This window comes from Hippopotamus amphibius, chromosome 11 (assembly GCF_030028045.1).
Source record: "Hippopotamus amphibius kiboko isolate mHipAmp2 chromosome 11, mHipAmp2.hap2, whole genome shotgun sequence".
NCBI lineage: Eukaryota > Metazoa > Chordata > Mammalia > Artiodactyla > Hippopotamidae > Hippopotamus > Hippopotamus amphibius.
Window position 1 is genome coordinate 79,408,618 of NC_080196.1, and position 15,039 is coordinate 79,423,656.

Genomic DNA, 15,039 nt, shown 5'->3' on the forward strand with positions numbered 1-15,039 from the left:
TGAGCTATTGTACAGTTTCTGGAACATAATAGGCATGTGGTATATGCCGCTTCCTCCCTCCGTTTTATATTTAGAATGGGTAGGGATTAGGCACAGTAAGTAGAGAAATCCAGGCTTTGAAGGCAGACAAATTAGGTTTGACCCTCCATGTTGCCAGGTACTAGCTGTGTGTCCTTGGGCAAGTGACTTAATCTAATTCACTAAATCTCAGTTTCTTCAACTGTAAAATACCTCATCGAGTTTTGGAGAGCAAATTAGATAACACTGGAAAAGCATCTACTTTAAGCATTTATTAAATGGTAGCTCCAGGCTTTACAACTCTTGAAAATGGCTCTAATTAGTGTTCTGCATATGTAACTTAGGAGTTTGAAGATGTGTACTGAGATCCCAAGCCTTCTTGACCAAGTGCTTTACTTTATAGTAGAAGAAGGAGACCAGGAGAGCTGAGATGATGGTTCTAAGCCATATCACTAGTTAGTGAGTGATCACCAACTAGTTAGTGGCAAATAGGGACTAAAACATACACCCTCTTATTTAAAGTTCAGTGCTTTGTCCACTAAACTTTGTGACATTGAAATCAAACACATTTGTACCTCCAGTTTCTTTCTTTTTTTTTTTTTTTTGGCCATGCCCTGCAGCTTGTGGGGATCTTAGCTCCCCGACCAGGGATCGAACCAGTGCTCTCTGCAGTGGAAGTGCAGTGTCCAGGGACCACCAGGGAATTCCCCATCCAGTTTTAATAATCCAGTTGGTAATTAAAGCAATACTACTGAGAAAATAGGAACCAAAGTACCTCTATGTTCCCAAATTTCTAAGAATGAGATTATAAATGAAATTATTCTATGGGAGCTGACAGGGGCTGGCTAAACCTATCTTCCTAAGAGGAGCTTCTGCAGGACACAGATTCTCCCTTCCCTATAAAGCAAGAAGAGACCTGGAGAGGACATCCAGTTCTTAGGGGTTTTGCATCTCCTGCCCCCCTTGTGACTGTCCAGCTCCTTCTTCCCTTTCTTTGTAGGATCTCTTCATCTCAGCACACTCAGCACACACCTCAGCACACATGAGGAAGAACACACGGCTCTACATTTCGTTTACTTATTAAACATACTAAGTCCCCACATTGAAATATAGGATTTTTTTTCAGTTTGAAACTCTTGCACAGGATAGGAGCTTAATAAATGTCAATATTTGCTAAAGAAGATATGACTTTGAGCTCAGTTTATGTTTCAACTGTTGAGCTAGCTTGTTTTAGGGTTATTATTCAATGAAGAATAGAAAACATTACATTTTTTTCAATCTTTCAATAATTCTGGAATTTAAGACAAAGGTGCTTTGGGTAGCAAGTTGGATTAGGTATTACTCCGGGGAGGAAGGGAAAGTATCTTTGTGATTGAGGAGGGTATCTTTGTTATCCATCATAATTAATGTTTTATTTCTCTAGTTGTTGTGATGAATAAATGGGTGTTTATTTTTTTTCTTGATACCTTTCTGTAAGCCTCAAATATTTCATTAAAAAAACTGGATTAAAAGAAGGCAAATAATTTGAGAATAGTATTTCCAAATCTTTATGAGAGCCAGTAATGCTACTATAGTAAATTCCATACTTGAATCTTCAAGCTTCCTTTCTTATTTTACTGAAGAACTTTAATAATAATATGTTTATTTTAAAGATTATTTTTCCTCCTCACTCACCATTTCATGTTCTTGATTCCAGAGTTGTGCTGGGGTGTACTGGAAAAAACAATTTTGCATCAGATAGATCTAAGTCTGAATCTCAGTTCTACAACTTACTGGCCACATGGCATTAAGTCACTTGATATTTCTAAGCCTCTGTTTCCTCTCTTGTAAAAACTGAGTGTTATTATCTCTAGCTCTCAGGATTATTATGAGGAATAAATGAAATAACAAATGTGAAAATGTTTGCTACAGTATCTGGTACATAGTAGATTTTCAATTAATATCATTTTCCTTCTCCCTTTCCTTATCCTTCCACTTTTCACCACTTCTTGAGCTTTTAACTTCAAAAAGGTATAAAAAGGAAAGGAAAGTGAACTTAAGGTAGGAAGTAGGCAATTATGCAAGTATCATGAAAGCATTTTGTTACTAACAAAGGCTGGTCCTAGATTCACGTACAGTATCCTTTTTAATTTGATAGTTCTTATCTAATCTTATCACTACTTATTAAAGTTCAAGTTTTTTTTTTGTTTTTTGTTTTTTACTGTTTAAAACAGCTTTATTCAGAATAGTCCAAAACTAGAAATAACTCTGAAGCTTATCATTGGGGGAATGGATAAACAAATTGTAGTAAGTTATTAGAATGGAAAATTGTTCAAAAAATTTAAAAAGAATGTTTAATTGATGCATTAAACAATCCCTAAAAAATTACAGTGAGTGAAAGAAGCAAGACATAAAAGTAAACACTATATGTTTCCACTTTTATGACACTGGAGAACAGCAAAACCAAACTATGGTGATAAAAATAAGAATACTGGTGATTTTAGGGGGCAAGATTGACTGGAGGGGGCAGAAGTGAAATTTCTGAGATAGAAATTTACATTTTGGTTGAGACTGTGCTATATATCAGTATTATAGGATCTGTGCATGTCCCTATGTACACATTTTACTTATTTTACTTGATAAAACAGAATTTTTTTTTTGATCCTGAAACCTTCGAACATTTTTATTTATTTATTTACTTTAGGCTCTTTATTGGAATATAATTGCTATACACTCTTGTACCAGTTTTTGAGGTACACCAAAGTCAGTCAGCTGTATTTATACACATATCCCCATATTCCCTCCCTCCTGCAACTCCCCCCCACCCTCCCCGTCCCAGCCCTCTAAGGCTGTTTTTGCCACTAGTTACAGAACCTTCAGACACAAAAATGTATCCTCTTCTAGGTTCTCTATCTCCTTACACATCCTTTCTTCAGGATAGGCAACTTATCAAAATATTTTATTAGTAGTGGATGAAATTCATGTGCTTAAAGAATTGCTAAAGCTTTCAGTTATAACCCTTATAATGGTCTTTTCTATGAGTTTAGAGACTTGGGTTCTGGTCCTATCTTTGCCACATACTAACTGTATGATCCACTGGGCCTTCACCTTTCTCTCAGTCTAGTTTTTCACATGCCAAATGAAGAGGTTGGGTTAGATAATCCCTTTAGGTCTAAAATTCTGTTAGTGGTTCTTGATGACTTAACACATGTAACAAACTTATAGTAAATTAAACGATGCCACCTTCAGTAGGAAATACTGTGTTGTTTGTGAAAACTATTCACACAATGGTGGCCTCTTCTGAACTTTGGGGATGGGCTCTGGCACTGTCTTTGTCCAGTGATTGCCAGTCTGGAATATTTTCAGGGCTTGGTAGAGGCATTCCCAAGGGAGTTAGCTTTGTCAGAAGAAATCCAGAGAGAGCAAGATGAATGTCTTGGTGGAAGACTTTTTTTCTTGCATTTATTCTCAAGAGTGGGAAATGATCATGTCATGCTTTTATAGTCCAGTAAAACCTTTTTATTTTTATTTTTAAAGATGAGGATAGCAAAGGAGAACAGAGAAAAAAGTCACTTTGAAATGAAAAATATGAACATTTTATGGAAGGTTCTGTCTTGGGAAAAATGACAATACTAGAAGGAGGAGGTAGGGAAGAAAAAGACCCTTTCCCTGATATTTTTATCCAGATGAAATCTGTTTTAAGTGGATTGGAGGGCAGTAGGAAAAATAGGAGACTGTGGAAAGGGAGGAGTGGCCTTGCATCTGTAAGTGTGTGGGATTTACATGCTGACACTAATTGTATTTTATTGTGCAGATGCTTCCCCTTCTTTTCCTCCTCTTCTCTGTTGTCCTGGGTCTCTGCAGCTGTGTTTGTCAGGTCCCCAAACTGGCGCCATCTCCACCTCCTCAGGGCTCAGGGCATCACCCTGACTCCCTATGCCCTGGGATGTGGGAACTTGGGTGGGAGTGTGATTAGTGCTGGTGGTGGTATGAAAATTGCGATGGTGAAGATATAGATTAACTTTTCCAAACTAATAGCTTCAGGAAGAATTTTAAACAATAATAATAAAACTAAATAGTTCTAATTAAACTCTTCCCAGAATTCCAAAGATCATTGTTGACTTTTGTAAAAAGGTGGATTTATTTTAAAATTCTGTGTAAACTCTCTTTTCCCTCCTCCCTATCCCAGGATCCTTCAGACAAAAGAGGAGCACAAAACATTAATAACTCTTTGCCTTTAGGTAGGCGTGCTTTTCAAAGCACTTTTACATCCAGTAACTCAAGATAACTGGATGAGGTTGCTAGCAGGCTTGTTTCCTGATAGGAGCCCCGAGCCCCAGAAATGCTAAGTAATTCACTCAAATAGACAATTCTTTCATATAGACAATGCACAGTAGAGCCAAGACTAGGACTCAGGAGAAAATACCACACAATCAGCAGGTACAACTTCTAAGAATCCATCCCTCCACCTAAATGATACCTGAAGGTATTGGCAGGAACGTTCTTGTTGACACGACTCTGACTTCACCATCGCCTGGTCCATGTTAACCGAGGCTTTCTGGTAAACCTCTCGGGCTCGACTCACGGTCAGCGTAGAGGACCAGGCGCTCTTCTTCAGCAGCGGTGCGTCTAGGGTGACGGGCAGGTTGGCACAGGTGGAGCACTTGACATCGTTGTTACTCCGGGAGGCCTTCATCGCCTGCTCGCTGATGGTGTTGTAGGCCTCCATGAAGTACTGTGAGGCCGAGCGGTCAGGGCACCTGCCCATGGTCATCACGCCAGAGGGGGCGTGGTAGATGCACATGTCGCCGTCGAGGTTGTCGTCGGAGCTGCACCAGCCCGGGGATGCGCTGGCGCGCGGCTTGGGCTCGGGGCGGCGCTCCTTGCTCTTGCTGCGCTTGCCGTACCTCACGGTCTGCGTCTCGTCGGGGCTGGCCTTGCCCCCGTTGACGCTGCCCTTGGATGGCCCCTCCAGGGAGTGCGATTTGGTGAAGAGCTTCTGGACCGAGTGGACCAGGTGGCGGATGCGGCCGGGGCTGTCGCTGCGGTGTTCCACGGCCGTGCGCTTGTACTGCAACGTGTGGTAGCCATCCCGGTTGAGAGGCAGCTGCCTTTCAAACTGGTCCAGGAGGTTGGCGGGGATGCGGTTGGCCTTGGTGGCCAGGGTGCGAGGCACCAGGGCGCACTCCTCCTTCAGCTCCTGCTGTGAGGTGTAGTGCCGGCGCGGGAAGGTGCTGCTGGCCAGCGGGTCGCTGAAAGGGCCCACGCACTCGGCCTGGAAGGAGGTACGCTGAGTGTAGTAGGGGTGGTCGGCCGGGTGGTGTTCCACCGGGCTCAGCAGGTATGGCTTGCGGTCCGCGTGGTGCGACAGTGAGTCACAGGCCGAATCACAGGTGACTCCGTGGTGATGGCTGCGGCTGCCCGATAACCCTTTCATCGCTGATGGGGCGCGACCGCGGGGGTCATGGACACCCAGTGGTTAGGTTCCAGACCCGTCTCCCGCAAGGACCTGGGGGGAATGAAGGACAAGGGGACAATGGTTAACGCTCCCCTTGGTAAAGAGATACTGCTCTCTTTCCATGTGTGTCTGCAACTGAGTTGGTCTTCTGGCAGAAGAACTCATGACTCTTCCCTAAAAGCTGCTTTAATGCATTGCTGGAAAAGCCCTATTACCTCTGTAGGCCGGGAAAGCCCATGCCAATCATATAGGACAGACAGTGGGGATGAACGCTAGTAAACCCGGAAAAGAAAATATAAAAATGCTAGACTATTTTTAAATGATTTGGGAGAAAAACTCCCCCTCCCTCTGAGATTCCAATAACTGTGTCTTTCCCCTGCTGCTCTGGTTTTATTCTTAACTGTCATGTTAGTCAGCAAGCTAGCCAACCAGAAGGGCTCGGTTTCTCTGGGAAGCTTTTGCTGATCCCCCCTGCAGAGAGAATCAGTTCCCCTCCGTGCTCGCAGGGCCTCTACTGCACACTCTCCAGCTCCTCTGGAATGCTCTGTCTCATGCATTCCCGCTAGCTCAAGCTCCCTGGGGCTGGCTTACCGCTTAGTCACCTTTACACCTCCCTACCTTGTACCAGGCAGGCCATGAAAACACACAGGAAGCACTCCATAAATGTGAGTGAAAAACATAAATAAAAGAGGCTACTGGCACCTTATAACTTTAGGATATATCTTTGTATCTTCTCTTACCTATGTTCCCCTTAGACTTCTGAGGCAACAACTACAGCAGACAATCCCCCCGTGGTAATCCGAGCTGGAAAAACTAATAGTGTGGCAAATAGATCAGAGCTGTAGAGAAAATCTGCCCATGTATTTCCGTCACCAGAGAATTAAGAGCTTCCTGTCAACAAACTGAGAGCGGATGAAGAACAAGTAAGCTTGAATCGGCCAATCTGAATATCAGGGCACCTCCTCTTGCTGGTTTTAAAGTTTCTGGTAAATATTTACAATATTGGCAAGATGGCCAAAGGAAAGGCTCTTGAAATGTTTCTGAAGACATGAAGGGCCTGAACCTAAGGGTCAGGTCTCCCTGGGAGAGAAGGGACTCCTACAGATCCACGTGTGGGAAATCAGGTCATTCCAAGCCTTCCCCAGGCGTCAGCACCCGAGGCTGCTCTTCTACAGGGCAGAGGACCTTCTTTGGACTCTAACAGAGTGAGTTCTTCGGTAGTTGAACGTGTTCCTCGTGACACCCTCATTTTTTTTTTTTTTAAAAGCTTCCTATAATACAAAAATTGTCACATGGAGAGTTGTCCAGAAAAGCCAATGTGACTTCCCAAAAATATCGCAAACATCATTTCCGATATTCAGACAGGGAGAGATAATTGGTTTAATTAAAAAACCCCACAAGAACAAAACACCCACATATGGCCTAATGAAGAAAAACATGGAGTTTTGAGGGGTCAGGACGTGTCTGTTCAATGGGACATGCTGTGTGTGGGAGCTCCTGACTGTTGAAAATCTCTAACCATGTTTTGTGAAGCTCCTTTTCTCCTCCTAGTCTCAGTTTCTGATTAATTGCTGATGGGAGGTTTTAATCACTGGAGTCTTCCAAAATCTGTTAGTGTACTAAATTAGGAGCTTCTTGAGGGTAGAGACCATGTGTTATGTATCCAGTGGCCAGCAAAGTGCTTGGCTGATGGTGGGAACTCAGTAAAGCATTTAGTCAATGAATTAATGCATCAATGCAAAATTTCCCAGGGTGGTCCATACTGTGGTTCAAGTCACATCTACTGAGTGAGAAGAGGACTGTGTGACAAGGGAAGGGCCAAGGAAGGAAGGAAGGGCCCATTCCGCGGGCATTTCAGGGACCAGTGGTTTTCAAGGTGAGGCAGGAGGCATACAGGTGAATATTCCTTTGGCTACCTGTTAGCCTTCCACGTCTGCCTCTCCACGACCCCCAATGAATGTCTCACCTCTCAAAGTTCTCCCTGCCTTAAAGTTAAAACCTAGGAATTTGCCTGGCCTGCTGACTGCAGCATTTCTAGACTAAGGACAATCTGTTTGAAGGAAAGAAAGAAAATGACACCTAAAGAGACAAAAAGGAAAAGCAGAACTCATGATACTTGTGGTTTAGGAAGAACCTGTAAATCAAAACTTGCCCACTGAGGAGACTAATGTAAAGGAAATTTTAGCATAAAATATCTTGGGACTACTTTGTATGAAGTTACAATCCCAAGAGTAAACTGTGGCAAGGAGGGATGCAAAAGATTAAATACATGTTTTCAGCAAAACAGTGGCACAAACTAATTTAGGTGGAAAAACCCATTGTATGAGAAAGTTTCTCTATATAAAATAGGCCCCATTGAAGACATTTTTGCCTTTTAAATATAGACTTAAAAATAAAAGACAAAATAACAAACCAGTTGGATTATAGTCACGTAATAAGTCTAATGATTACATATATGTCAATATAGAAAATAGTATGAAATAATGCTTCAACCTTTCCTTCTGAAGCATCCAGGTCTTGGGTGGATATTTTTTGCCACATAAAATGTGAATCTGGCAAGAACCAAAAACATGAATTATACATATTTATTCCAAAATGTATAAGATTATTTGAAATCATGTATTCAATATTTACGTAATTATCTTTAATTTGTGAATGACATTTCACGTAAGATGATGTTGCCTGCGCTCACGCAGAGCAAACGAAGAGCCTTTTTAAGGCCATTAACGATAAATTTGTTAAACCATGTTCATTTTTGTAAGTTAAACATGCACAGTGTGATTTTTAGTACAATTTAAGGGGGCTATTTCTAGCCTAGTGACAAGCACTTACATTTTCATAGAGAATAATAAATTGCATCAAGGATAAAGCAGTTAACTTTTGTCTTCTTTACTTAATATTTGTAAAAGGATATTGAGATCTTGATCCTCTTTCTCTGTGATAAAGGCAAATAAGGTCATGAAAAAAGGGCAATAAATGATCATAAACATTTCTAAATGCTCCATCTATCTTTCTGGTTAAGGCCAGACAAAGGACTTAGTACCCTGGTCCTTTCTAGAGAAAATCTTACAGTCTCTTCTACTCTCTAGTCTTTTAAAAAGGAAAATAGATTCATTTGTGATTATAAATTAAAACAACACATTCAGTGACTTTCTGGTGAATGGCGGCAGCTGATCTAAAACCCTCAATGGCTCAATAATGGCTGTGGCACCTGCCACGGGAGTCCTGCTCTTCCTCCCCTCATTATGGTTGCTTTACAATGTTGTGTTAGTTTCTGCTGTACAGCGAAGTGCATCAGCTATATGTATACATATATCCCCTCTATTGGATTTCCCTCCCATTTAGGTCACCACGGAGCATTAGGTAGAGTTCCCTGTGCTCTACAGCAGGTTCTCATTAATTATTTATTTTATATATATTAGTGTATATATGTCAATCCCAATCTCCCAATTCATGCCACCCCTCTTTCCCCCCTTGGTATCCATATGTCTGTTCCCTTCATTCTTTATTTTCCTCTCTTCTTACTCATGAACTCCCTTCCCAGCCCACTTCTTTCTGACACGTCTTTTTTTCCCTCTCCTAATTCATGTTCATAAGTGGCTTCCATGGACATCACTTGCTGCAGCCTGTGATGTGACTAACACCATCCCCAGGAAGAATTAACTGAGCATCCCACATCCCCGTGCAGGGCTCCGTGTTTGTTGCTGCAGACAACCAAATGCAACCAGCAAATCCCTAACGGCCAAAGGGCTTACGATGAGCTCAGAGAGACGTAACCTAGTCATGAGAAAAAGATAAATAACAATTCTCATTATCTTCTACATTCTTGGAAAAGGAAGCTGCTGGCCCCAGAATTAGGTTTTAAGTGGCTGTAAAAGATTTCTGAAAATAGAAAGGGAAATTGTTTTTTGTGCCTTCCTCTCTGAGCCAGGGTGGGGAGTGTGAGTCAACATGCCTTCGTAAGGGTTTCTATGACGACGGTGATCATCACTCACTTTCTCTTGTTGCCCATGACTTCAGAATTATGTTTTGCTGTCCTCCTAAGTTCGATTTTACCATCAGACGACATGTCCTGATTGTTGGCTTGGAAAATATGTTGACTATATTGGCTACTGCGAGATGAGCTCTGAGTGTGAGATGCACCAGTTTTTACAGAGTTCCCACACCTGGAGCAGAAGCACTGCTGTCCAGATGATGTCTAAAGTGAGAATGTTCCAGCACTGTAAAGGAAATTCTCAAGGCAGGTAATTTATTAGCACCAAGGAAAAAACAAACATACCACGTGTTAGAAGATGCTGACAAGATGGAAAATAGTCTTGCGAAGCTGGCAAGTTCTTATTTTGAATGCTGTGCATGTCTTTATTTAGAGCTGCTGTGCTTCACTTTTCTTTACATGCAGAGAGAGGACCCACCCGAAGGGCATCCACTCTCTCCCTCAATCAGGACTGACAGCTGGACAATCACACCTCGCTTTTAGAAAGGACAGTGTGGGGGGACCCTGGCTAGGAGAGTAGGGAGCACTGTGTTCTGGTCTAGGGAGATGCTGGGAAGAGATATCTCCATGAATATTTTCAGGGTCAGGTCGCTTTGTTGCCTCCCCTCATTTACCTGTGACCTCCCCGTTCCAGGTTATAACATTCAACATTCAACTTTCAACAGAGAAAGAAAGGATTCTCTCACTGAAGAATATAAAGCAGTCCTAGACTAATGACTCGTTTTCCCAGTCTCCCTAGTCACTACGCACAGGTGACTAATTCTGGCTAATGGAGTATAATTGACAATGGCAGGTGCAATTTCCTTTAAAGGGAAGGGTATACCTTTTTTACCCCTTCCCTGGCTGGAATTCAGGCTTGATTGCTGCGGGAACCAGTGACGTTGGACCATGAGGTGGAAGTTACAGTCTGAGGATGGTAGCAGCACAAGATAAAGGACCCGGCCAGCAGTGCAGTGCCTATCAGCCTGGACGCGCACCTCTGCATCTTGTTTATGGGGGAGGGAATGGACCTTTATCTTTGTCGATACCACTGTGATTTGTTTTCTGACCCTTGCATCTGAAACAAGTCCTAAGTGGGGTGGGTAGGCAGGCCTGAATCCTGGAGAGATCTGTCAGCGATGTTACAACACACAGGACTTGACTTTGCTGGTGGTGGCCATCCATGAGAGCAACGTAAACCAGGCCGTGACACAGCCACGCTCATACTAGAGATTCCTCTGGCTGTAGTTGGAGAATAGATTTAGGCGTGGGAAGGAGCAAGAAGATCTAAAAGAAGCAATTATTTCTTGCTCGGGTAGTTCATGAGAGAAGACTAAAAGGGAATTAAGAGTAACCCCCAAAAGGATGAGAATGTCCCGGCTGGTGGGGGCAGTGCCTCCCACTTCAGACCTTACGCCCACATATGTTTCCACTACAGTCTAAACACACAGTGCACTTTTTCCAGGCAGAACAAAATTCTGTGCAACATGGATGCAGATTTTTTATTAGTAATTTTTTCCTCTACCTTCTATAGAGAACCCCCCCCCTTCTATAGAGATTGAGAATAAAGAATGATATAAATGTTTAACAGGCTTATGATTTAAAATTAAAAAAAATAAGGGAATATTTCTCATCAACATACAACTAACAAATGAAGTCATGCCATTTTAGGGTAAAAGTAAACAGAAAACTTATGTGAGTTAACTTGGCCCAAAGGCCCACTTTGGGGATATTTTCTGACTTTCTGACTTTGTAGCTGCAGAAGATAACTGAATGCCATTTTCTTTTACTTTTTCAGGCTTCCCCACTCAAAGATTTTCATGTACTGTGTATTAATACCTAAAATTGTACAAATACCATTAGAGCGCCTTTGAATAAGCACAGGCTGAAATACACCAGTGCTATTACTCAAAACACAATGCTAGGCCATTTACATAAGCAGAATGTATTTTGGCTTTTCATGAACATTAATTGCTATCTTAATCATCTGTAGTTTGATTTTGTTTGTGAGTACCTCCTTCAATCAGTCTGCTCCTACAAATAAATGCCTTTGGAACATTTCCTTTTCAAAAGATAGGGTATTATACAAAAAACAAAAGCAAACGAAACAACAACCCAGACCTCCTCCAATTTGGTCACAGTAGGTAGCACAATTGCAAGTGCCTTTGTCTTCATAGCTTTCAAAAGTGGTTTCATTATGGCTTTTGAGAATAAAAAGGTGAAGGGTAGTGTTCCCTAAGAAATAGTTAGTAAGTTGTCATTAATATTGGTCTACACGGACTTCTGGTTGGGTAAAACAACCCAGGGCTTAGGAGATGTGCTCCCCATGGGATTAGCCTCATTGGGATCATTCTAGAAGAGGGTGCGATTATCTCAGCTAAGCCTGCAGAGGGATTCCCCTGGGAGTTGCTAACAGAATGTGGTCACCTTTTTTTTTTTTTTTTTAATTTTTAAAATTTTTTGGCTGCATAGCACAGCATGTAGGATCTTAGCTCCCCGATCAGGGATTGAACCTGTGCCCCCTGCATTGGAAGTGCAGTCTTAACCACTGGACCACCAGGGAAGTCCCAGAAGGTGGTCACCTTGACCAGCCATGGCCAATAGCTCTTCAGGAGGCACCGTGGGCAGGGGGCACCCTACCTTATGGGGGGTGAAACAGATAATATGTAGAATTTTCCCAAAGAAGAGCACAAACCATCAAACCATCAGTGTCTACTCCAAAAAAAAGGAAAAAAAAAAAAAGCTAAGGAAAACATGCAAGCCATTGACTATTCTGGGAGAAACAGGAATGATAAAATTAAACTATTTAATGGGATATAAAGGCAACCATGAAGGAAAATGGAAAAATGCAAAAACGTAATGATTGATACAACACAATGCAACCTGAAAAGCAGCAGTGGGAATAGCCTCTGATGACAGTGGAGTTATTTTTGTCTCCCTCTCTCATCACTAGCTGAATAGTCCTGTGAACACGTGCTGGTACATTCTAGACAACTTGCTTCACAGCCAGACTATCATCCATCTACCTATCTACCTATCTAAATCAAAAGTTTCCTTTTGTAAATTCTTTAAAATGCTGTTGCTTTTCTTACCAAGTTTGCTTTACAAATCTACTTTACTAAGTGCTAAGGCCCAGAAAGTGCCTATAGTGGCCCCACCTTTGCGGTAGCTGTTCAGCTGACCCCCACTTTGGGGAATTTTTTTCTCTGAGCACAGCATCTGCTGACACTGTCCTGACCAGAGATGTTGAGGCGATCACCACATCCTCTGAGCTGATTGAACTGGGCTTGCAGACCCCAACGCAGGGGCATCCACGTGGAGGCTTAGCTGAGTCAATCAGATGCTGGCTCCTGGAAGTTTAAATGAGACTGTTCCTAGAATCCCTGAACCCTGGTGAGCTTATCTGCAAGGTCAAGTACAGGAAGGGCCAATGTTGGCACCACTGGAAGCCAGAGTTGTGTGCAATTTCAGACTGTGGGGCAGCAGAAACAAGGGCCCTGCAGATGGAGAGGTGAGGAGAGAGAGGAACAAATATACAGGGAGAAGCAGGTCCAGACTCCATGTAGCCCAGGGAGAGAAACAGAGAGGATGCTCAACAACCTCCTAGGTCTGGCCAGGCCCAGCTTCCTGCCCACAGCGGCTGAGACCCTGTACTGTCTGTGGTGTAAACCAGGGGAGGCCCACTGAAGCTTACTCATCCGAGCAAAGTTTACCCTCCTGCCCAGCTGGGCAGCTGCAAGCGTGTTCGAACCACCACCTAGGAGAAAAGGGAACCCTCCTGCACTGTTGGTGGGAACCTAAACTGGTGTAGCCACTATGGAGAACAGTATGGAGGTTCCTCAAGAAACTGAAAATAGAGTTGCCGTGTGATCCAGCAATCCCACTCCTGGGCATATATCCAGACAAGACTACAGTTCAAAAAGATACATGCACTCCTGTGTTCACAGCAGCACTATTCACAATAGCCAAGACATGGAAGCAACCTAAATGTCCATTGACAGATGAATGGATAAAGAAGATGTGGTACATACACACAATGGAATATTACTCACCCACAAAAAGAATGAAATAATGCCATTTGTAGCAACATGGATGAACCTAGAGTTTATCATACTAAGTGAAGTAAGTCAGACAGAGAAAGACAAATACCATATGTCACTTATACATGGAATCTAAAATATGACACAAATGAACTTATCTATGAAACAGAAACAGACTCACAGACATAGAGAACAGACTCGTGGTTGCCAAGGGAGAGAGGGGGCTGGGGAGGGGATGGATCGTGAGTTTGGGATTAGCAGATCCAAATTATTATATACAGAATGAATAAACAACAAGGTTCTACTGTATAGCACAGGGAACTATATTCAATATCCCATGATAAACCATAATGGAAAAGCATATGCAAAATAATGTATATAAACGTATAACTAAATCACTGTAAATCAACTATCCTTCAATAAAAAAAGAACTAATAAAGCTTCCTCTCAAATATTCCCTGTGCCAAAGGACACACAGAAATGAGAGGCCTTATCTAATTTATGGTCTGAGAAAATAAACCACATAAATGTAAAATAATCATGAATAATACAAGTTGGAATCTGATGAAGCTCTAGATTGTGTGCTCTGTGTTGTATATGTAACGCACCGGGTGAAAAGCTTTTGAAAAAAAACAAGTAAGTCTGGAAGGTGCAAAAGTTAAGGGAGGCAAAGACATCTCAATTTGGGAGTTTTGGAGAATCCAAAGCAGCACAGTCTTCAAAGCTGAGGCTCTTAGGATGATGTGCAAAGCCTGCTCTGTATTTCGTTCAGGTCTAACGATTCCACCTCTTGTCTGGCTTTTTAACGCTTCTGTGTCTACCTCTCTTTCATCTCTGAGGATATGATCCAGATGTAAGTCAGATCGTCTGAGAACAACAAACTTGACCTCACTGTTGAACCCTCCCATTGGGCTCCTTTCACTGAATTCTCTTTGATATTAAGCCTGTGTAAGGGATTTATAAGAAACTTGTATTTATATTGATACTTATGTGGTTTTTACGATCGAGATGTCATCCACCTCTGCAAAAAGTGTCTTCTGAATAAGGCATGATGGGGAAATCCATCTCCGGTCTTAGAATTAGCAAAACTGTGTGTTTAACAACTGCCAGGTACTGCTAACATCTTGCACGTACTGTTACTCTTGTAAGGTAAATGTGTTTCCATCTATATTTGAATACCTGGAAGGTTATTGGGAAATTTACAATCAAATAGTCACAGTTATTGCTTTTCTATTTTTATTCTACTTTCATTGTTTTCTCTGGCTGTGTACCTTATCCCTTTTAGTGATATATGTAATCATATAGCCTGCTTCAATCATTTGTGGGGATGGCAAATTTATATCCAGATATCTCTATTAAGTAAAATACAAATATTGGGTTGGCCAAAAAATTCTTTCAGGTTTTTCCGTAACATCTTATGAAAAACCCAAATGAATTTTTTGGCCAACTCAATATTTGGCTAATAAATTTTTTCCTTCCATTGATATCATCAACTGACTGTAACAGTGCTTCTCAAATCTGAGTGTGCAGGGAATCAGCTGGAGGGCTTGTTAAGACACAGACTGCTGGAC

General features: G+C 42.0%; 1 protein-coding gene across 2 annotated transcripts in view; it reads right to left on the reverse strand.

The window, feature by feature from the left end:
* The window catches only part of DLGAP1 (DLG associated protein 1), a 312,230-nt gene extending 306,796 nt beyond the window's left edge, over window positions 1-5,434 (reverse strand). For both annotated transcript variants that reach the window (XM_057699892.1, XM_057699894.1), the window contains exon 1: window positions 4,478-5,434. In XM_057699892.1, the coding sequence (XP_057555875.1) occupies window positions 4,478-5,434 (957 nt within the window). The remainder of the gene's footprint in view (window positions 1-4,477) is intronic.
* Window positions 5,435-15,039: the final 9,605 nt, after the last annotated feature.